General features: G+C 38.5%; 2 protein-coding genes across 2 annotated transcripts; both read right to left on the bottom strand.

Moving 5' to 3' along the window:
• Positions 1-2,900: 2,900 nt before the first annotated feature.
• On the bottom strand, positions 2,901-4,311 carry LOC141899179 (uncharacterized). The gene is made up of 3 exons (XM_074785339.1): positions 4,118-4,311; positions 3,549-3,782; positions 2,901-3,145 (listed from the first exon to the last, which is right to left on the bottom strand). Exons 1-3 carry the CDS (start codon positions 4,245-4,247, stop codon positions 2,901-2,903), a joined length of 609 nt encoding a protein of 202 aa, XP_074641440.1. The 5' UTR covers positions 4,248-4,311.
• A 150-nt stretch (positions 4,312-4,461) lies between these two features.
• On the bottom strand, positions 4,462-23,126 carry LOC141899178 (receptor-type tyrosine-protein phosphatase kappa-like). Its single transcript, XM_074785338.1, has 30 exons — positions 23,111-23,126; positions 22,839-23,051; positions 22,416-22,640; positions 21,266-21,495; positions 20,787-21,009; positions 20,361-20,666; positions 15,665-15,955; positions 14,528-14,751; positions 14,378-14,447; positions 14,086-14,192; positions 13,676-13,883; positions 12,226-12,328; positions 11,394-11,713; positions 11,013-11,133; positions 10,556-10,671; positions 10,244-10,482; positions 10,048-10,135; positions 9,883-9,959; positions 9,680-9,716; positions 9,498-9,595; positions 9,117-9,236; positions 8,882-9,030; positions 8,431-8,566; positions 8,074-8,223; positions 7,749-7,848; positions 7,447-7,520; positions 7,225-7,359; positions 6,848-7,137; positions 6,328-6,463; positions 4,462-6,047 (listed from the first exon to the last, which is right to left on the bottom strand). The coding sequence occupies exons 1-30, from the start codon at positions 23,124-23,126 to the stop codon at positions 5,973-5,975; spliced, it is 4,677 nt and encodes a 1,558-aa protein (XP_074641439.1). The 3' UTR covers positions 4,462-5,972.
• Between the last annotated feature and the right edge of the window lie 371 nt (positions 23,127-23,497).

Below are 23,497 nucleotides of genomic sequence, written 5' to 3'. Positions count from 1 at the left end.
CATAGAGAATGTCAACTTTTTTATTTGCTTCTTGGAAACTGAAATCGGTACGCAGAATGTTTAAACAGTTACACGATAGTGTTTCGCGTAACGCACTGCTCGCGCGAATACCGCTAAATCCTCCTGGAAATTAGTATTTAAACATTAAATTCGCCATAGACGTGATAAGACGATTTAACTTGAAGAGTTGTGGAGGATCGGGAGCCGTTGTTAACCTGGTGTCAAATTAATTAACCCGAAAAAGGAATATATATGTAGAATAACCGATATATGTAGGGTAATTTCATATATTTGAGCAGAATCTAATAGAATTAATTTGATAAATGAGCTCGGAAGCTTCTATGCACTATAGTAAAAGCTCTTAATTCTTATAAAATTAAGTTAACTTATTATACAGTAATACCTTTTTCACATCTAACAATTTAACTTACGACACTCCACGTACATTTCTATATGTAGTTTACGTATTACCTGCTGAGTAAGACGCAATCGCTGAAACCTTGTATCTATAACTATTAAAGAAATGGTCGATCATATTGAGTAATCCTGGTTGTGGACACCAGTTATATTCACCACAAACCATCACTAAAGCATCGCTTTCCTTTATTTGATTATTAGCCAATCTGGCCATCTTTTTTCGAAACGAATGTTGAACTTAAATTTCCTATTTGCAATACAAAAAAATTGAATAGCGGAACCTCGTTTCTTCGATTATAACAATTTATCGATTTTTACCAACGGAATTTCAATCATTTCACACTATTGAACAGATCTTCCGGTCTCGCATGACTTTCGTTGCAACGAGGTTCCACTATTAGCCTTAGATTAGTTTAGAGTAGGTTGAATTAGTTTAAGAACTAACTAAACTCCTACCTCTCACATTCATGTGGTAATCCTGGATGCCTTTAACGACTCTTTTACATGATTGCTGATTGGAACAACTCGGTCCAGCAGAATGATGAATAAAAACTAATCCCGGAGTGCGTCTCATCTTTGTTTTTGATTTTGCTGATCGGGCGCCCCTTTTACACGCCACTTTCTCGGAAGAACAATGACACCCCTTATCTCCCAATCGTGGTTCATATTTAGAAAAGAAGTTTCCATTGTGATTTCAATTTACAATTTTACGTAAAACCTTCACAATAGATATGAAATGATTCTTAAGCAGCCCTAGTTGTAAAAAACACCGTGTTTCCGTTGGTGAATGGAGAATAATAGTCCTCGATAGAACTTAGTTTAAAATGTTTTAGAAATGCCGATTAAAATACAATAGAAATATCGTGTTCTATCAGCGAACATTGGATCCATTAAACAGATCTTTCAGGTTTAATTGATCGACGTAAGATTTGATACTAATGGAGGTCGCTATTGTATGAATAAAAACGATCAGAGATTCAGGAGTTTGAGTAGATTCAGTATCGTCAGTAACATGGGTTTGGTACGTATCGTTTTGATAGTGTTGTTGGGTAATTATTCTGTTGTATTTGGAGACGGGTTTTTAATGAGACAAGCTCGTTTCCGATATTCATCCTCGGCAGTAAACATCAGTCTATTAACGACACGGGATGTTAGTGATACGGCGCAGAATCTCATCGGTTGCAGTAAAGAATGCTTGGAGACATCTGGTGATTATATTTGTCACGGGTTTTTATACACCGATGTTAAGTGTGTGCTGATTATAGCGGGGTCAATTCAATTCGTGGATTCTTCATCAACTGACGACGTTAAAACATTTATTAAAGTAATCGAGACTAAAAGTAAGAAAATCATTCATTCATTTTCTTTCTTGACTTGAATTTTCTCTGAACATACTTTTTATTCCATTCATTCTCTTTAGCGGATAATTCGTCATCTTTGCCAAGGTCGACGGACAATGTGACGTCACCAGTCAGTACGGTAGATCCTGTTGCTCTAAGTTGTTTACCGGGTTACGGTAAACTTCAGACAGATATGGAAGTTTGTTATCGTGTTGTAATCGAATCAAACAGTTTTAAGAATGCTCGAAATGATTGCGATTCTAACTCTTCTGATGCGATGGTAACACGTCTGGCTGAACCTCGGACACTCACTGAAAACGAACAACTCGTGAAGTATCTGAATCTGGATACGCAGGCCACACACGGTAGTAAAACCCTTCGGGTAGACCATTGAAGTATAAACTAGATTATGCATCCATGGGCTGTATAAATTCGTGTTATAGAAATTTAAATGATATTTAATCTAAATTCTTGCGTATATGGTAGAAGATTTACTCGTGGAAATTATCAGAACAACAAAAACTGATTGTTATGGATACGACAAGGTGTAAAACCACTGGTCACTAATATCTCACTCATGGAAAGAGACGTCATCATTTCTATGTCGTAGATTGTTTTTTTCTGGCATTTTCCAGGAGTTCTGGATTCTGCACGTATATACACTATATCTCGCAAACAAACGAACATGCTTCTCTCTCTCTTTGAAATTTCAGAAATATTTATTGGTGTCAGAGAAAGACTGGGTCGAGCAAAGTTCGTTAGCGATAAATCAGTGGTTGGGTACACAGCGCCCTGGATGGGCGGACAAGCACCTTCGTCAAATACTCCACGATGCGTCATGTATTCTACCAAAACTAATGACAGAAAATGGATGATCGATCATTGCACATCTTTGAGAAACTACGTATGTGAACAAAGACGCATAAAACAAACATAAAGAGTAACATGTTTTATTTGACTTTTACAAAGCGACCGCAAAAAAATTCGAATTCAATCCGTGGCAAAACAGAACACGATGAAACTCAATCGTTACAGAGGAGTCTAATGACTGGTGTTTGTACAACATAGTTCATTCTCGGAGAATCTCAACATTTTCATTTGTTTCTTGGAAAAAAGAAACGTCAATCTACTTCTGTATGGAGATTACTTGTTAGGAATTCCGACTGAATCTTTTCGATCTTTGATCGCGTGTGCCACCCATTCTAATTCTCGTATGAATCTATCGATACCAGTTTGAAGTCTTTCCTTCCGGTCACCGGTTGGATTTGCTTCGTCGTCGAATGCTTGGATTATTTGCGGTACGCAGAATTGTTGCGGAGATATGATTGTTTCTAAACACGATAGTTTTTCTCGTACCGCGCAGCTCGCGCGAATACCGCTAAATCCTCCTGGAAATTCATATTTAAATATTAATGATTAAAGCTTACTCTAATCTGCCTTTTGAAAATCGTAATAGCTCGCCATATGCATACACGTAACATCTAAAATAAGGCGATTTAACTTGACGAGTTGTAGAGGAGCCGTTAAACTAGTGTCTAATTAATAGACGTAAAAACAGGCATACTATATACCGGTACGTAGGTTTAACTGATTTTATTAGAAATCACGAGCTTTCGATACTAGTATCTAGCATAATTTGATAAATGAGCTCGGAAGCTTCTATGCACTATAGTAAAAGCTCTTATTTCTTATAAAATCAAGTTAACTTATTATACAGTAATACCTTTTTCGCATCTAGCAATTTAACTTACGACACTCCACGTACATTTCTATATGTAGTTTACGTATTACCTGCTGAGTAAGACGCAATTGCTGAAACCTTGTATCTATAACTATTAAAGAAATGGTCGATCATATTGAGTAATCCTGGTTGTGGACACCAGTTATATTCACCACAAACCATCACTAAAGCATCGCTTTCCTTTATTTGATTATTAGCAGAGATCATCCAATCTGGTACGACTTCTCCTTCTTTATAAAAATGTATAGGTTTCGCCAGGAGGTTGAATGGCATTTCCATCGCATCTACAAATATTCCCGATACAGTTTTACAACTTATTTGTCAAACAGTCGTTTCAATATTTTGGGGTTCGGCTTGAATTAAACGCTGTAGGCTTATCAACGTGAAATATATATATATTGTCATGAAGTTACATGTAACTGGTATATATATTATAACTAACAACACGATGCGACAAGTTGAGGTATAAATACAAGGGGTATCCTACAGTCAGACATGTTTGAAGGCAAACCCCATCAGGCACAACGCCACAGTATATAATACTGCCTGGCAACGACGGGTGTGACAGAATCCCAGGAACCTGCTCGAATAGAGTCAGAAAAACAGCGACGACACTTACCAAATAATGTCACATTATGTTTCCTTTGCTTTAGATGATTCACTATAAACCTAGCTAATTTAATACCATGTCTCTGAGGTCTGTAACCACCGTAAAATACTAATATCTTTAGAGGGTTTGACGAAGCCATTATTTACAGTACCGGTGCTGATTTATAGTACTACGTGTATAGTACTGCAAAACCAGTCTAGTAATTCAGATCAATAGTGGAAGCCGTTATGGTTATAACGATTCCATTTATAGAAAGGTATTTTGTATTTCAGTAAAAACAAGGAACCAACTAGTTTTTGTAAAACATATTTTTATTACAATTTATTATGAACAATTTCATTGAAAATGCTGGCAGTATACACATAGATTAATCTAATCAACTAAAATAAGCACCAATTACGAGACATTTCAAATCTTCCGCACCTAAACAAAATATGATACAATTACAACAAAGCAGTGGAGACTCAGGGAGGGGCAAGCTGCTCCTATAGTATTGCATAGTACATCAATAGCTAGATGTCTGAAGGAACCATCTCATCACAAATTAATGAGATTCATATCAATGCCTTATTAATTCTATCTCTTACAACAACTTTAGTAGAAAGGTTGATGATTTATATAAACTGGACATCAACTAGTGATTTACCTAATCTGAAATTAATTAACAATTTTCAAAAGTTGTTACTAACTCAAGAACATGTTGTGTGTGCAGCGGTTACAAGAATTTATCACTGAAAAATATGGCATCACATATAGCTTGAATTCAGCATTGTACACTGAAACACATTGAATCCATTCAGAAACCAATCTATTTACATTTTTAAATAAATCGCATCCAAACAAAATTATTCAATATATGTATATATATATTATAATGCTAGAATCTAAAAAAATCTAAAGCAAAATAGAGAATATTTTTGTCAAAATAACAAGCCGTAAAAAAAGATGTCGCTCAATAATTTCAGGCCAGGAGTGTTTATTTTTTCTGCTGCCTTTCATTTCATCGAGCTGAACTCAAAACAGAAACCTTGAAAACAATTACAGATTCTCAGCAGCATTGAATATTATCAGACTAGCAAAATAACTAGCACTGTTGCTGTCTATAGCCATGGTCACAATTTGGCCGATGTCAAATTGGCCTGGATCAGACCCGAGTCTAATTAGAGAATGCGTTCACACGTAACTCACTCACTCGTTGTTAAAATGCTATGAAAATGATGTTGTGGCAAGTGAGGTGAGTGGCTGGGACAAATTTGGCCAAACAGGCGCAGACCCAATAACCAACAGTGTGAACGATTGCCCCGGGTCGAATCTACGCGTTTAAAACGGTCGTGTGATCGCGAGGTTATAGTTATCTGTGCGAATTTCTACGATTGAATAACTAAGAATCTAACACTAGTATTTACAATAGAGTTTGATTGTCAGAATCTACATATTTACAACAGTACGATTCATACTAGTGATATATATCCCATACATACACACTCTACTGAACAGTTTTACTGAAGGCACATAAAGACAATACTATCATCACGACGTTTCTTTTTCAGCTTAGACAAAAAATATAGAGTTCGCCAAACGTTCATCATTTCAGTAATACATATACAATACACTTATCAATACTTCATATTTCAGATGTGGTAAATTATCAAGAAAACTCACCGTAGCAAGTGGCCACAAATTACAAAACGAATCGAAATATAACAAATTTTACAAATCTGTACAAAATAATGTTTTGTTTTTACATGAAGAGATTCCGAGTACAAAGTTACATCTATTTATTCATCCTTTGAAACATTTATTCATATTCGATGAAAATTAAGTCGAATCAAGTAATATTTCTTCCTATTAATCTGTCGGAGACTTATTTAAAATTCGAGTAGGTGTCGAAGTTATTCAGGTACTCGATCACAACATCATGAATGAATTTGTACTGTTCCTGAAATACACAAACAAACAATACTGTTAACACAGGCCTAATGTGACTGTAGTCAACTCAGTAACATATCATCTAGTTCCTAAGGCAGATAAAAGGGGGTGTCCAAGGTCAGACTTTGATTTAGGGAAGGATTCAACAAAAATCAAAAGAAATAAGGGGTTTGGAAATTTTGCTGGCACAGGATGTTTCTTTTTAACTATGGAAGCCGGCTGATCCAGCCTAGAATTCAATAGATGATTTTGGATGTACGTTGGAATGAACTGTTAAAACGATGACTTACAAAATTACTGACGAGTTGTGGACGAGATATTCGAACGAGTCGAGTTGTTTGGAATATATCAACTTCGTGATCTAATTTCACTTTATCGAGTGCAGCAACAGCAGCACAAAACAGTCCTCCGCAATATGCACCATTCCTATAAATACATCAGACATCATTTCAGAATAATTCATATCAGTTTTGTGTTTTAAAAGTTGACCGCGCTTGCCACGCAGCTGATTGCCTTGGATAATAAGGAAAGTTTTGAATTTTTCTACCGGTCCCGGAATTCTCTTCTGTTCAGATAAACCAGAATATGCTCTACCTATTCCTGATAGAAGCAGCCTGTAGAGTTTGTAATCTGCAATTGCTGTCTCTAAACCGGAATAAATACTATCAAAGCCTGTTTAGAATGTTTAGAATTTTCCTACTCCAATTCAAATGACCACACCCAATCATCGCTCCAACTGGCACTGACAATTTATCAAGCTCCGAGGCAAGCAGAGATTACTGTATACTATATGCGCGTGGTGATATTTACATGCAATGAACAGTAACAGGTCCAGCACCAGTTTGTTGTAACCATCTATCAACCATATCAATAAGAGTAAGAATAGTAGCTTCAGATTGTGGAACTGGGTCGCCGTTATGCCATACGTTCAACTGGAACTGTCTAATCAACCGAGGTCCATCTTTCAGCTTGTTCCGATTCGTGATACGGAAATCTCTGATGGTAATGTTAGGAAAGTCTGTATTCGTATCGCCGGCCTCAACTACCAGTGGTCCGAATTCATAATTCCCATCACAAGACGGCCAATATTTAGCGCATGTCTACAATCGAAATCAAACAGTTATCATATATACAGTTGAGATAGATTACCGTACGCGCAGTGAAAGTTAATGTTTCCATGGTTTTACCTCGTCGTCTTTTTGTAATTGTTGCATCATAACAATTGTATTTGAATGATAATCGAACATCATACGCCAGAAATCGACGCCAGTCGTCGCCATCGGAGTTTGAGTAACGAGAAACTGATCCCACTTGGAATAACCCTGTAAAACATCACCAAAAAATATCTTATCATTTTTTGTCGGTTTTTCATTGAATCGATGAATTCTTTTCTAATGTGAACTACTAACCTTCACAAATACAGCGTTTATGTATGAATTTCTGCCTTGGACGGGAGTTGAAAGCAACGGTCGATTTTTCTCTTCTGTAAAAACGAAAATACAAGAAGATCATTGGTAGACGTCGCTAGACTTGGGAGATAACACCGTTTAACTCCAAAAATACCCGAGGAAACTGTCTCAAAATCATTTACAAATTACTATCCAAATCAGACATCACTCTCAAGTTGGACAGTGTCAAATTTTCAGTCTGAATTGAGATCACTTCGATTCCATTTTTGGAATAATCAGTGCAGAATGGATCCGTAACTGACCTGGTAAAATATCTATGCATCTATTTTTATTTCTGTTTTCATGATGTAAAGCTCCACGACATCGATCTGGGTCAGGATGAATGTCAAAAGCCGTCAATAACTAAAATATACAAATACATGTACCGAGTTAAAACCAGGGCCGAGTGAGTCCATGAACCTCATGAGACTCCAGTAATAGAGGCACAATTCTGTCGAGAAAGAGCAGTACTGCCAGAATGACCTTTCCTAAATGAAAATTTGCACCTCAAAAATTGGCCTTCAGACCCTGAATCGACCCCAAAAACACAAGCTAAAAAAAAAACAGATTTTGTTGCTGATTATTTACCTCAAATTGTTCCATCAATTTCGTTGTGTTTGTTTTCCGGTTAAGAGTGTTCATTTTACTGTATTTCTCTTTAAATACTTGACACGGGAATGTTGTCTGTCCAACTTTCAACGCTTCCAACAACGCATCATGGATAAATATATACTGATCCTAGAAATATTCAAATATTACATGAATTCAATTTCAGATGAATCTTGAAATGATAGAATCAGAGCACCTTCATGGCTTAGGTTTATGATTAATCTAGGACCAATTTAGTCCAATAGCCAATCTAACAACTTCAGACCAGTCTTAAAATCTAAGAGACATGCAACAGGGCCCCGATTAGAATCTTCTATCCAAAGAGACAAATCGTACCAAAGTTTGAACCATTTTGACTCTCTGCGATCTCATTAAATGAACACAGTTATAAACATCCATTTGATCCTCTTTAGCGCACTGCTGTAACAGATAGTCTATTCCTATATATGTTCCTGTTCGTCCTACTCCAGCGCTGCAAATTATAAACATATTACAATAAATACATGCAATAAGAAATCATAAACTATGCAAAATATAGGATCAGGATCCAGCTTCACGGATCAGGACCAAGTCATCCACAGATCAGGATCTAGTTCCATAGATTAGGATCCAGTTCCACAGATCAAGATCCTGTTCCACAGATCAGGATCCAGTAGTCTGTTAAGTTTGACAGATGTACAGATACAGTTAAGTGATTGATTGAGTTGACATCTCTTGTTTAAATCTACAGTCAAATCTTTACTATAAACAACTGTTGAACTTGCTCAAGATATATTTATCTACTTACCTACAGTGGATAATAATTGGTCCACTACCTTTGCCTTTATATGAATTCACTTTGTTTCTAAAGCAGAGCATAGTCGATGGAAATAAAGGAACCCCGTGGTCGGGCCAACCGATGAAATGGAAATGTTTTATCGTTTTTTGTTTGTCACCCTATAAATGAATTTATTCATAATATATTCATTAACTAGAATAGTTCAATACAAAGATTCATTAAACTTCTAGATCTTCGTCTCTACCTTGGATAACCGGAATTTTCGCGTCACCATGTACGGTATTCTTTCAATTTCTAGAATTTCAACAGTGATATCACCATATACCTCCATCCCTTCATCAGGCCAGTACTGTTCACACTTAACCTACGATCAACATCAAACTTATATCGGTTTCAATAAACAAGTAACAAACTATCGATATGCGTATCAAACAAAAACCCACAATCAAAAGAAACTTTTAGATTCATCATGATGCAAATATTACAAGCCATTTTCAAAACTGATTTTCATTTCAAAAACAGTTGTGACATTTTCATGAGTTTGATTATGGTGAACTCTAAATTGTTTTAAAGTACGAATGAATAGATGAGGTTTCAAGACATCTTTAACCGTAAATCTCTTTACCTTTGCAAGTTCTACCAGGTTTGTAAGCATGATGATTTTAGAAGCATCTTCTTGCCAAATCATTCTCCACATATCGGGTATTGTATTTTTACTGGGACCTGCAACAATAATTCAATCATCTTACGTAAGATAAAACCATTACACGCGTAATTAACACTTTAGCAAGACGAGCTCGTACAAACCTTGTGCGGCGATATATGCTTTCGGTTTCTCAAAACCCTAAAAAGATAAAATTTGTATCAGTGATTTGCATATGATTGGAAACTTGTTTGTTTTACAGAATACAGTAGACTACGCTTGCCTCGGATTCCAAGGCACACAATAATCCGAGGCAACTGACTCCTCCGGAGTAAACACAATCTACTGTAGACAGATTGAAACTTACGATGATATAATTAGCATTAATATAATGTGAATAAGGATCTGCATCCGTTAATTCTAATACAACTCGACTGTGATCATCTGAAATAAACACACAATCAATTCAACTAGATTTACTCGATTTATATTCAACTAAAATCATCAATCAATCAATCAATCAAATACTCACATGCCACGATATTTCTGAATCTGTTTTTATTCCTATTTTCGTGTAACATTGCGACGTCATGGGCGGCAATAAAATTATCAGGAAATTCCTACAGTTTAAACAAAAACAACACGTTTGCTCATTTGTAAACCAGTAATTATCGAAAGGATATATATGTCACACACTGGTCACTATATATCCATATATGTATACATACCCTATACTCTGCGTAGAATCCTGCATTTCTATCAGCTTTACGTTCTCTGATATAATCCAGTAATGAGTCAGGTGTAACTGTATGACTGGGGATTCCGACGTCTATATTCACGTATAACTCCTCTTGTGGAATCGGCGAATCCAGTTTAGTTTCGATATCTTGTTCAGTCATTTCATCTTCATCTTCGCGTTCAGTTTTCATCAACGGTACGGCAGCCGCGAAATTATTACTGAACGAATCTAGAATAGAAATACGACAGTTCTGAACTGACTGTTCGGATCACTCCGATTCGTGATTCCTTCGATCACTTACATGTGCTTATAGTGCTGATTCTGTTGTTAGATTTAGACATACAAAGTTCATCCATCGTCGGCGGTTTCTTTAAATCATCTTTTTCTAATTCTTTCTTCATTTTCTGACGCTTCATTCTGTTAACATAGAAAAACACTATCATTACCAAAAACAAACCAAAAGCTGCAAATGTTAACATTCAACGGGTCAAGGTCTAAAGAGACCAGAGTACCAAAACAGATACTACTACTTTTAAACACTCCTTGTGCTTACATTTATTTGAAGCAAAACACAGTAGACTTTGCTCAAGTTTTGACTTAAGAGCAATATTTGATGGCATATAATTCATATGTAGAGTCAAGCGAACAAATTTAGAGTGAAAACAAATATCTAAACAGTTATCTCTGAATTGAGCAGATCTGACTTGAGCGGAGTCTATTGCAGTAGGATATGGATGTCAAATGTCTCATCTGCTTACCGTAATAAGAAGAGCGCCACCACTATTATAATGGATAATACAATCAGCACACCGAATACTATTCCTATATATGTGGCCATATTAGATCCTTTTGATTCACTGCCTTTCACATAGCGCTGCACTGTACATGAAAAATATCATCGTTTTACTCAAATGCGAAAAAAAATTTCCATGATCAATAAACAGGTCAATCTGTCACGGATCAGACCAGAGTCAGATTTGGCTCATGCCTAGTTAGAGAGCGCTGTCACATGTTTGTTCACAGAGAATAATTTGTCACGTGTCAACCAGGCATAAACCCATTTGGCATCAGTGTCTGGAGCAGGTAAAATCTGACCCGAAACTTAGCTATTTGAACAATAGAATACTGAAATACTGAACCTTTAACTGGTTGACCGTAGCTGACGTAGGTAGCCTGTGATTCACCATTCACTGTACTGATAACACCGAATAAAACATCGATCTCAGCCCCGGTATCGAGAGGTGCGTTGTAATATCCGTTATACGTTTTATTATCACCGAGTACGAACTGCGGCGGTAAATCATACAATTCAGCCGCGATGTAATATCCTAAACCTTCGCGTTGAGCCGCGTTGTAATTGGTTAGTTTATCGATAGTACTGTCGTCGAGGCGATTAACGGAACGTCGAGAACGCGAACCAGCGGCAGACGTAGATTTGATGATACCGATCTGATACGCGCTAAAATAACACAAATACAATCAGTTAAAATTCATACTGCAGTAAACCATGTGTAAGTCAGATGTTTGTGGACTGGAAGATTTTCTCCAATTTGGACGACTTGTTGGATTTTCAATTTTTGAATGAAAACTGGGGCTTCATAAAAGAAATGGCTCAATTTTTTATGTAACGGCTATCTTAGATAACAACTAGGAAAGGGGGAAGCCTATGTACAAGTATATATCTTAACTAATAGTCCTAAGATCAGTGTGTTACATGTATCAACAACTAGTGAGATATCATAGCATTCCTCTGATTAGCAGCTAATGGTATTAACTTCAATTATTTGTATGATTTAGGCAGGTTTCTGACTTAAAGATCCAAGTTTGGGACAGAAATTTATTTGAAAATGAGCGGAAATAAACCGGACCCAACATGTTCTTAGATTTAAGCGTTTATCCTTCACTGATTCCACTTACACATGTTTTACTATCTATATTTCAGCTATAAACTGTGTAGGTTTCGATACTTACCTTACTGGACCAGTAGACAATTGAACAGGAGATAATTTCAATGTTAATGTTGTATCTGTGCTTTGTGTGAAATCTATAGACGGTGCAATATTGACATCGGGTTCTGAAAAGTCCCACAGAAACACACAAAATAATGAAGAAAGAAAGATCGAAAAGAAACTATTTCCTCTACCATTAAGACTAACTATAAAGACACTTTATACTGTAATCTAACACAGTCACCTTCAGTCACACGTTAACACAGCACCCAGTTCTAACAGTTCTATGTGGACATGAGCTCATCTTAACTCACGAGTCAAAACTTGATACTAGTAACTCAGGATCCAGTTCCACAGTTGTGTGATTTACAGTTAACTCTGAACTCAGGATCCAGTTTCACAGTTGTGTGGGTTAGGGTAAACTCTAAACTCAGGATTCTGATCCACCGTGGTGCATTTAGAGTTAACTTCTAGGTCCAGTTGCATAGTCATGGCTTAGACTTAAGACCAGTCTAAGACCAACTTAGTTCTATAGCCAATCTAACGACCTAAGACCAGTCTGAAGATGACCACTTTTAGACTTAAGTCACGACTGTGCAACTGGGCCCTGAGTTGAAATTAGTTCAGTTTCAATGAGTTATCTCATCAGTTAAATCTTAACTCAGAACCTTTGACTTGGTCCAGAACCATGAGACTGGGTCCAGAACATGAGACTGGGTCCAGAACCATGAAACTGGGTCCAGAACCATGAGACTGGGTCCAGAACCATGAAACTGGGTCCAGAACCATGAGACTGGGTCCAGAACCATGAGTCTGCATCCAAAACCATGAGACTGAGTCCAGAACCATGAGACTGGGTCCAGAACCATGAGACTGGGTTCAGAACCATGAAACTGGGTCCAGAACATGAGACTGGGTCCGGAACCATGAAACTGGGTCCAGAACCATGAGACTGGGTCCAGAACATGAGACTGGGTCCAGAACCATGAGTCTGCATCCAAAACCATGAGACTGAGTCCAGAACCATGAGACTGGGTCCAGAACCATGAGACTGGGTTCAGAACCATGAAACTGGGTCCAGAACATGAGACTGGGTCCGGAACCATGAAACTGGGTCCAGAACCATGAGACTGGGTCCAGAACATGAGACTGGGTCCGGAACCATGAAACTGGGTCCAGAACCATGAGACTGGGTCCAGAACCATGAGACTGGGTCCAGAACATGAGTCTGCATCCAAAACCATGAGACTGAGTCCAGAACCATGAGACTGGGTCCAGAACCATGAGTCTGCGTCCAAAACCACGAGGCTGGGTCGAAAACCATGAGGCTGGATCCAGAACTGTGGAACTGCGTCCTGCCTATTTCAATAGATTTGTGCATCTTGTGCTAAAGACCCCTATTCCGATATACCGGTAAGCAAAGCGTATATACGAGAGACGGGTAAAACTTACGAGAGAAGGGTAAAACTTACTCGCAGGTCGTGTGAACGCAACAATAGATTTAGGAGGACCGTAACCTTTCCTCGTTCTAGCTTCAACTCGACATTCATACGACGTTCCCGATAGTAAATTAGAGAACTGATGATGATGAATATCAGACATTACAACTTGTGATCTGACGTACTTCGACGGGTTCATTCGAGCGTCTAAATCGTACGTCTGTTGCGGAGTGCAAGTCACCTTTAATGAAGACAAATATTTAAAAGTAGGTTCTTATTCCATGAGTAATATATAACTGAAACATCAAGGACAATGTTGTTGCAATCAACGCTTAGATTTTAGACTAGTTTTGCTTCTATAATCTAACAACTTAAGACCAAGACTTATTGAGTCATGACTGTGTGTGAGACCTGGCCTCGCAATACCCATCAGGTAAGCTTACCTTAAATCTGTTAAGTTGTCCATTCATCATCTTAGGATCCTTCCAGGTAATGGTTAAAGATGATGTAGTACGTTCAGCTAGTATAATTTCAGCTGGTGCGTCCGGCACTGCAAATAATCTTATCTTCTTCAGTACGATCATTCATGATTAAATACAAGAACCAGTTTCACAGTTAAGGCTGAGATTTAAGAGCTGTCTACACTTAATTTGGTTTTATAGCCAATCTAACTCAACTTCTTGAGACCATTATGATTAAGTTGCAGCTGAGTCGAAGAGTTAGTGTAACACTGACCTGATTCAACGGTATTAGCTTTAATTAAACCACTGAATGGACCAGCACCGGCTCTTGTAGTAGCTTGTACCTATAATTCAAATTCGTTTCTAAAGTTCTTATTTCAGACGTTATTGAAATACGGTACACGATGGAACCGTGAACACGTACCACACACAGATAGTCAGTAGCAGTCAGTAGATGATCGAATACTATTCTAGTCATCGCCGGATTCAGGATGATTTTTTTCATCGCCGCTGCTTTCCCGAGATTCTCCTCCCAGCACAGTACTGTATACGACGTTAGTATTCCATTAGGAGGAAACGGAGCACTCCAAGCAACAGTCAGTGAATTATAATCTACAGATGCTAGATACGCGATCGGAGCCGGAGGCGCTGGAATGAAATTACCCGGTGCAATTTACTCTAATTTCCGTCTGTGATCTCAAATAAATCAAATGAAAGTATTCCATGTGAAATTAGTCAATTTAAATGAAGCCGCCGTAAATTTGAATAGATTCGAATAAATCAAATTGACACTTTTTGATTGCAGTATTTTACGAGTGAAAGAATCTCACAATCAGAGGAAAAACAGTTACATAGATCTATCAATTATCATGCGCACAACATTTCTAGATTTTCTTATGATTGCGGTTTTTTCACTTCAAAAATCAACAGTCCCTTTCCTCCTATGTTAATAACAATTGATGAAACACACTCTGTGTCTGTGTTGTGATGACAATATAAAATCTCACACTCAGAAAGAAAATTGAGTTCGAAATGCTTCCCTGAACGAGTATTTTATCCCAACGTTTTGACTATATAATAATAGTCATCTTCTGGAATATTAGTGTTTTTTGAAAATTATGAGATACAGATCTAGAACAAAGAAACAATTCAAACAATAAGATGTGAAATTTCCTTTTTTTATTACCCCTAGTAGTTTGTATCACATTGTAATAATTAACTACTCTCTTAAGCCCTATATACAAAACTAGAAACCCTCACAATAAGATATCTCATAATTTTGTTATGATGTATTCCTGTCGATGACTATTAGGATATAGTTGAAATGTTTAATAAACTATATTAACTGAAGGAAACATTTCAGGGGCCAGTCGCTCAAAAGTTGGTTAAAGATGACCGGTGGATAAATACCATAGCAACAATGAAATTTCAACTGTCACTATAGTCAACTATCCACTGGTTAACTCTAGCCAACTTTTGAGCAACCGGCCCCAGACTCTTTATTTCTTCTTGATTGCGGTATATTGTATAATTCTACGTTCAATTAGTGAAAATTCGATACCTGCTTCTATTGTTGAAAACATTGTCTCCGCGGAGAATTTTCCATATCCGACGTCAGTTTCAAATCTATAGCGTAACGAATAATTAGTGAACGGAATGAGATCCTCTAATTCAATTGAAGTCGATCGTGTTCTAAGTTCGATAGTTCTATAGTCGTGTTGACTGGTATACTCGTAGTGATACAGTAAACCTGGTCCGTTACGATTCTCACACGCAAACTCAACCCATTGAACGTGAGCGCTTGTTTCAGTTACACGATTAACGATCGGTTGAATCGGAACTCCAGTAGGTACTGAAATAAATAATAACGAATTAATATCGTACAGATGAAGAGGAGACAATGTAAAACTGGTTTCAAATCAGAAAACATGAGAACAGGTTCTATGTTGGTCAGATCACCAGCTTCAGCTATCAGTGCATAGAGTACCAGCATCGGGTAAATCAGTTTAGAATGCCTCTCCCTATAAATACTATCGTTTCCCCAAACTGTACTCATTTACCCGATGAGGCTCTTCTATGCACTAGTAGCAAAATCTAGCAATTTCTAATAAAATCAGTTAATACCTGTTCTCGTGTTAATTAACATAAATGATTAGTAATTAAAATTTTTTTGAAGTTGTTTTTTATTGCGTGAACTTTCTTTGATATGAAAATGCTATTTCCCCTTGAGTACTGTTAAAGGGTTGGGTTTATCATAACTACCCCGGGCTGTTATAAAACAATTTAATTCCTCATTCTTTATGATTTTTTCAGATAATTTTTTCACATATGTTTCAGTATTGTAAACTGCTAACGAGGACTGATATCAGTTATGAAGACTCGAGCGCAATTTACTGAATGAACGAGACAATGGAAATGAAAAGTAATAAGCGTTCAGCAAAAAGTCAATTAGAAGTCAGTACTATCGAGAACAGGTTCACGCTAAGAGATATGAATGGAAACTTGTTTTATGCGAGAAATGCTCTTTTAAAAACACCTGGAGATATATTTATGGTATACATTAGGTTTTCTTCACTATTCATAGACACAGTGACAGATATCTATAGTGCGGACCGGTAGTTATTCTTATATGTGACTTATAGACCAATTTATAACAGTTACTCACAATATGTATCTCTTGATGGGTTAAATAAGGCCAATATAGCTGTAATTCATTGTTACTTCGAATTTATTTTCTTTAGTTCGGACAACATTGATTTGATCTATAGCAACATCTTAGAACCTAAAATACTCCCTCTTTATGCCTATTTCTAAATGAACCATCGATGATCAAATTTGTCAAAATCAAAAGTGTAATTTCTAAAGAGATCACGATCATTTCATCGGCTCAGCCTTTTTGATTGATTAAGCTGTTTAGAAAGAGAAACTCAATAGCTAATAGTCTATTTGAATGAACGTAACGTGAATGTCAAAGTGCTTTCAATTATTTACTTCAAACTTTTAAATAAATATCATAAGTGAAAGAACAGGTGTAAAGTGAGGAGCAGCGAGCGAACTGGATATCTTTAAACATGTCTAATGGAGGAGAGGGAAGCGTTGCTGGAAGTCGCAGGTCGTCGACCAGACAGTCAAATCAAACTAGACGACGTCAATCATCAACGATGAGTTTACCAACGAGTACGGTGAGTAGAACCGCGAGCAGAACATCTACAAATCCACGAATAGCTACAGCTGATCTGATCGAACAGGCCGAGGCTGCTGAACGGGTATCATCGCGTAGATCCACGAGAATCACGACGAGGAACTCAATAATTACAGCTGCAACACCAGATTCAAACTATCGACCGAACGGACCAAAAACAACTTCAACAATTACGACTAAAACTCCGTCGTCACCGGTGAAAGAGAAAACAATCGTCGATTCAGAGGCAACGACCAATAATCTAAACAAAGTCATCAAGAAGTTGTCGCAATGCGTCGTGTGTAAAGACATTCTTTCACCTCCCGACGGTAAACACATGCCGTGTAATCACGTGATCTGTATCAAATGTCTGCTGCAGATTCAACCTAAACAGGAAGCGATCGTTAATAAACCGGGTGAAGGTCACCAGGAGAAACGAGCGTCGAAACTGAGATGTCCGAAATGTGATCAGAGTTTCTACGTGCCGCACAGCGAGTTACAGGAACTGACAGACGTGTTCGAAGGGTTGAATATACTACAATCACTCATAGAACCCGATTATATCTGCCAGGCAAAATACCACCGCAAGTGGCACGAATATGAAAACAGACCCAAAACGGAACTAGGTCCGAAAACTACATCGACTGTTAGTCGAGAACTCGGTCCGAAAACTACGTCAACCGTGAGTAAACCGATTACTCCTTCGACCGACAGATCAAAACATCAAACACCCGCGATTCATTCCGATAAACAGGTTAACAAACCGATTAAAAAACCGACGAAGAAATCGAAACGTCCGGGAACGGCTGATTCTGAACTGGATCCGATACTACAGCGAATCCTCGATAGTTCTAGTCCGGTTAGCGATCTAACGCGACAACTGAGTGAGGCATCTCGATCACCTCGATCCTCCGCTGTATCCTCTACTGCCAGAGCTAGTCCCGCTTCGCGTATCGATGACGAAGATGTAGCTGATTTTTGGTGCATGGACTGTAAGATATTTATGTGTCCGCGATGTCTGGATATCCACACGCAAGGCGCCGAGTTTATCGAGCATCGCATTTTCACTATCGAGGAATACCGCGCTTTATTCTTGAAAGTCGAACCGCCGAAATGTCACATCCATGATTTAGAGTTGACTCTGTTTTGTCGCGAAGAAAACTGTCGAATACCGATCTGTCAACGCTGTCATCTTTACGCTCATCAGGGGCACCGGGTCGTAGAACTTACCGAATCATTAGATCGAATTAAACTCACGCTACACAACAAGGAACTGAAAAATACGGATATAATGACGAAATCTTCCGACGATTATCTGATTCTCGAGAAATTCACCGCCGACCATTTACAGGAATTCGAAAACGTCAAAAATCAAGTGAACGATCGCGCGGAACAACTTAAATCACTGATCGAAAACAGCCGAAATATTCTACTGGAGAAACTCGATTATCTGAAAGAATTATTCGAAGAATTGAGTAAAATAGACCTGGAACGGTTACTAGTGGATATTCAGAAGGCGAATAATTGCGGAGATTTGTTCAAACTTTGTCAAGACGAAAAGATTTTGAATCGTCTGTTGGCGTTGTATTCGTTTACGACCGAGAACTCGAGCTGGTTCGGTCAGAAACCCGGCGAACGAAGTCCCGATTATAGACGTCTGAAACAGTTGAGAGTACGGTTCACGAAGAACCCGCTGCTCAATACGTTTCTACACGGTAAGGATATCCTCGGTAAGAATATCGTCGGACGTTTAGACCGGATACACGTGACCGATACGTATCCGGTCGGATCGTATGAGACCGATACGATGAAAGCGGCGATCGCCGTCGAGAATCAGAGGAAAACTCCGCGCGATTCGACCGATAAACTCAACATGAGAGTCGTCTACGTATCGACTACTGAGATTGTGAATTATAAAGAAGTCGGAACGCCGGTTATAACAGATATAGCTCTTTACAGCGACGGAATTCTAATCCTCGACTTTCATAATAAACACGTTCTTGTATGCGATAAAATGTGGAACAAGAAATTCCACGTGCGCACGATCATCAAGGGGACGGGTGAGTTTAAAATGAGCGATCCGCGTCGAGTGATTGTCTACGACGATGAGTTAGTGATCGTCAGCGATCACACGGCGTGCGCGCTCTACGTTTATACGATCGAGGGAAACGAGGTACGAGTGATCTCCCTCGACGAGGAACCGTGCGCGCTGTTTATAGAGAATAACGATCGGTTATTCGTAGGTTTCGCGTACAGCGGGAACGTGAACTGTTACAGAATAAACGCTTCGGTCGAAGAGGACGGCAAACGTGGAAGTAAATGGAACTTCATTCTAAATTATGAACGCACTATATCGATGTTACCGGATCATTGGATCCGATATCTCACCGCAAACGAACACGGAGATTTATTCGCGAGCACCAAACACAACGATAACGACTTCATTCTGCGGAAAGAGAACGCCGCGAACGTGGAATTATTCAAGAACGAATCGACCGATTCCGTTCAGATTCCGTCGAGAGGTATCTGCATCGACGATAACCGCAGCGTAATCAGCGCCGCCTGGAGTCCGTTTAGAATACTACGCATTCCTCTGACGGCGAAGGGAATGGATAAAGATCAGGCCATTTCTATTCTCGAAGATAAGAAAACTTTAGATCATCCGAACGTACTAATATTTGACCACGAAGGCGACCTAATTGTCGGACAAGAAAACGGACTCATTAATCTATATACACCTACAATAATCTGATCGTTGTTACCATGGTTCCCACAGTTACATCATTTCATTTTTACCCAAAAGTTTGTTCCTGGTACTGTAGGAACCATGAGTTACAAACTGGTAGTTTTACCTGATAGAGTAGTTACAAACTGGTAGTGTTACCTGATAGAGTAGTTACAAACTGGTAGTGTTACCTGATAGAGTAGTCACAAACTGGTAGTGTTACCTGATGGAATAGTTACAAACTGTTAGTTTTACCTGATAGAGTAGTTACAAACTGGTAGTGTTACCTGATAGAGTAGTTACAAACTGGTAGTGTTACCTGATGGAATAGTTACAAACTGTTAGTTTTACCTGAAGGAGTAGTTATGACTTGTTGAACAGTTTCTAGCCCCTGTCCAGCGCTAGTCTCAGCCGTGATGATGATCTGGTATTTCCGATACGGTTTCAGGTTTTTAATGATTGAGTTTAACTGATGAGTTCTGATTGAGATAGCCGTATCCGTCGTCTCGTAATCACACGCTAATATCTTCTCCAGTCGATGTTTGATTTGATATTGTTCAATGTCGCCGAAACTTTCATTCGAAGCCGGAGGTAACCACGATATACTGATTAAATTCGGTCCGTGATTCACTTCAACATCTCGAACTCTTCCCGGACCTGAAGCGACAAATTCTTCGTCTTAAATCTCTTTTTCATAATTAGTAATTTCAATAAATGAATATAATATCAGAACTCAGTTGTACAGGCGATCGTTACAGCGGAATTCACGTCACTTACGTCCATCAGCAGTCAGTATACTAACAGGAGATCCTGATGTTTCCATATCATCTGAATTCAACACAGCGACTTTCATTTTATAAAGACTATGAGCGTAAAGGTTGCTGACAGTTGCCGGTGGTTGTGAGAATAGATTCTTTATAGACTTCCATTCTCCTTGCTGTACGTAATAAACTTTATATCCTTTCATATCGAGGCAGTTCATAGAATTCAAAGGAACGGCCTGTAATTTACAAATATATATCTGTTACTGGCAGTTAAGCTTTGGTTTATCGGTATCACGCCACTTAGTGGTCACGCAAGTAAATAATTTCCCAAATTTTAAATTAACCCAGTAATTAACCCTTTCACTGCTGATTTATTAATACCCCAAAAGTACTAGAGATAATTTGAATGTTTTCAAAGATTTCACCCCAGTACGTTGCGTAATGGGCAAGTGCTGTAAACCTGAGGGTTTTACTGTATTTGCATTAACTCACCTGCCAGGAAAGAGTCACCGATGCTCGCGATGGCCACAACGATAAACCTAAAGGTGCTGTACGTATATCGGTAATCTTTGGTCCAATAGATGGCGCTGTACACTTAGTTCGGAACGGTCCTCCCATCGGTCCGGAGGCGCCGATTTTAGCTTCTCCATCGCGACCTTCTTTACGCTGTAATCGGATACGGAAATAATATCTGCTATCGACGGCGAGATCAGTGACGCGAGCTGTCACCGTTTTCAATCCGAATTCTGGAATTATCTGACTCTCGTGCCAAATATCATCCTCGGGTAATTCAGCCTTATATTCAACGATGTAAGCAGTAACCGGACCCTGACCACCACCGGTCTCTTCGGTCCATGCCGGCCAGTTGATCGTTAGAGAAGAGTCTGTTCGGTTGCTAAGATGCGGAGCATCTCGCAGTGTCGGCAATTCTGAAAATAAAATACAACATTAATTCATCATCAAGAACAGGATTCAGTTCCACAGTTCCACAGTTCCACAGTTCCACAGTTCCACTCAACAGGATCCAGTTCCACAGTTCAGGATCCAGTTCCGCAGTTCAGGATTCAGTTCCACAATTCAGGATTCAGTTCCACAGTTCAGGATCCAGTTCAGTAAGTTTGACTAGGGATTAGTTAGTTGAGTTCCAATGTCTAAACCCTTTGAGTTGAATGTTAACCGAGAGAATTGTTGAACCGAGTCTTGAACAACTTATCGGAAAGATCTATTTATAAACACAAATTTTAAAAAGAATGTTTCACATACAAATTATTAGCTACACTTGCTTTCTATTGACAGCACAATTGCTGATAGCAATGATTTATGGAGATGAAAAAAACTGCGGGAGCAGAACTTACCGATTTCACAATTAACACCAGTGAATCTTTCACTGCAACCAGATTTACAATGACCGGTGATAACATCGCAAACTTCACTCGAGTTTGAGCAGTGACAATCTAAGTTACAGTTCGGTCCGTACTGTGGTGTGTAACAAGCTGAAAAAACATTGTACGCATTCACTCAAAAACTACCACTAAATAAACAATGTCAAGTACGAGAGGAAATTCACAGCCTCTCGGTTACTCTGGTTACAAGCGAGAGAGGAATTCTTCTCAGAATTCTTGTTTGCCTGATTCAAACTTACTGATAAACGGATATCCTTGAACTTGCACTTCGCACAGAGCTAAATAATCCAATCTTTCGTTGATTTGTATTTTCACGTATCGTCCGATTAATGGTTTCTTACACGTTAAATCGATGACTCCACCATCAGCGACCGCATCTTTCTGTAGAGCGCACAGTTTATCTTTAGGATCGGGAACCCACGGAATTTTACCGACTGTAACTGTGAAATTACGCAATCTGTCCTCTAGAAAGTTTCAAGAAAAAGATATTTAGAAGAAGAATTACAGTTGAAATTCGACGGTTAGATCATCAGATAAGTCGTTACATTACTCGGGGTCTTAAATTTCTTATTTCCAATTTGTATTTGCAATGTTTTAGTCATCAACATAATGATCATCTCAACTGTAACAGAGATTGACTGTAAAATGACTTCAGCACTTACCACAACCAGGACAAATTCTGTTATAGATTTTCACCGAATAAATCACATGTTTAGAATCTAAGTCGACTTTCCACCAGGGCGCACGATCTTTGCCGGTATGAGTACAATTATGAACATGTGAGAACATAGCTTCACCATCTACTGCTTTCTCAGGTGTATTATATACTTCATATTGACTGCTCTGCTCGGCTATCTTATGTACAGCTACATTACCTGAAAGCAATGTTTCAATTTTCATCTTACGACTCAGTTTTTACTAGACAAAATGATACCTGGACAATAGACCATCCTCAATCAAGCGATCACTAGAGGCTCAACACTACAGTAGGGGGTCCTGCTCCAGAAAATCATATTTGGTGCATTATAAGGGTTTAAAAGCTTTGCCGATTTGTGGATTGAGTAGGAAATAGTTACGTTCATAGTTCAGGACCCAGTTCCACAGATCTAGGTTAAATTTGACTCCAGAGTTGAATAAGTACATAAGAGTTAAATCTTAAATCAGGCAACTGTTGAACTGGTTCCTTTATTTTTTCAAAATTTATTTCGAAGATGGTCAATAGAGCAAACCAGGTCAGGACTGACATTGAATCTGATATTCTATGTGGGGTAGAAGCGATGGTAAAGTTCTTGGCAATAGTCACCAGAATCAGATCTATATC

This window comes from Tubulanus polymorphus, chromosome 2 (assembly GCF_964204645.1).
Source record: "Tubulanus polymorphus chromosome 2, tnTubPoly1.2, whole genome shotgun sequence".
NCBI lineage: Eukaryota > Metazoa > Nemertea > Palaeonemertea > Tubulaniformes > Tubulanidae > Tubulanus > Tubulanus polymorphus.
This window is presented reverse-complemented; position numbering and strand designations above follow the sequence as displayed.

What these genes read in the sequence shown, in the direction of transcription:
- LOC141899179 (XM_074785339.1), bottom strand. Translation starts at nt 4,247, where the DNA reads ATGGCTTCGTCAAACCCTCTAAAGATATTAGTATTTTACGGTGGTTAC. An exon ending in ACATAATGTGACATTATTTG is followed by an intron (nt 3,783 to 4,117) that starts GTAAGTGTCGTC and finishes GAATATTTGTAG; the next exon opens with ATGCGATGGAAATGCCATTC. An exon ending in AATTGCGTCTTACTCAGCAG is followed by an intron (nt 3,146 to 3,548) that starts GTAATACGTAAA and finishes ATGAATTTCCAG; the next exon opens with GAGGATTTAGCGGTATTCGC.
- LOC141899178 (XM_074785338.1), bottom strand. An exon ending in GTGGCGCTCTTCTTATTACG is followed by an intron (nt 10,672 to 11,012) that starts GTAAGCAGATGA and finishes CTATGTTAACAG; the next exon opens with AATGAAGCGTCAGAAAATGA. An exon ending in AATCAGCACTATAAGCACAT is followed by an intron (nt 10,483 to 10,555) that starts GTAAGTGATCGA and finishes TTTCTATTCTAG; the next exon opens with ATTCGTTCAGTAATAATTTC.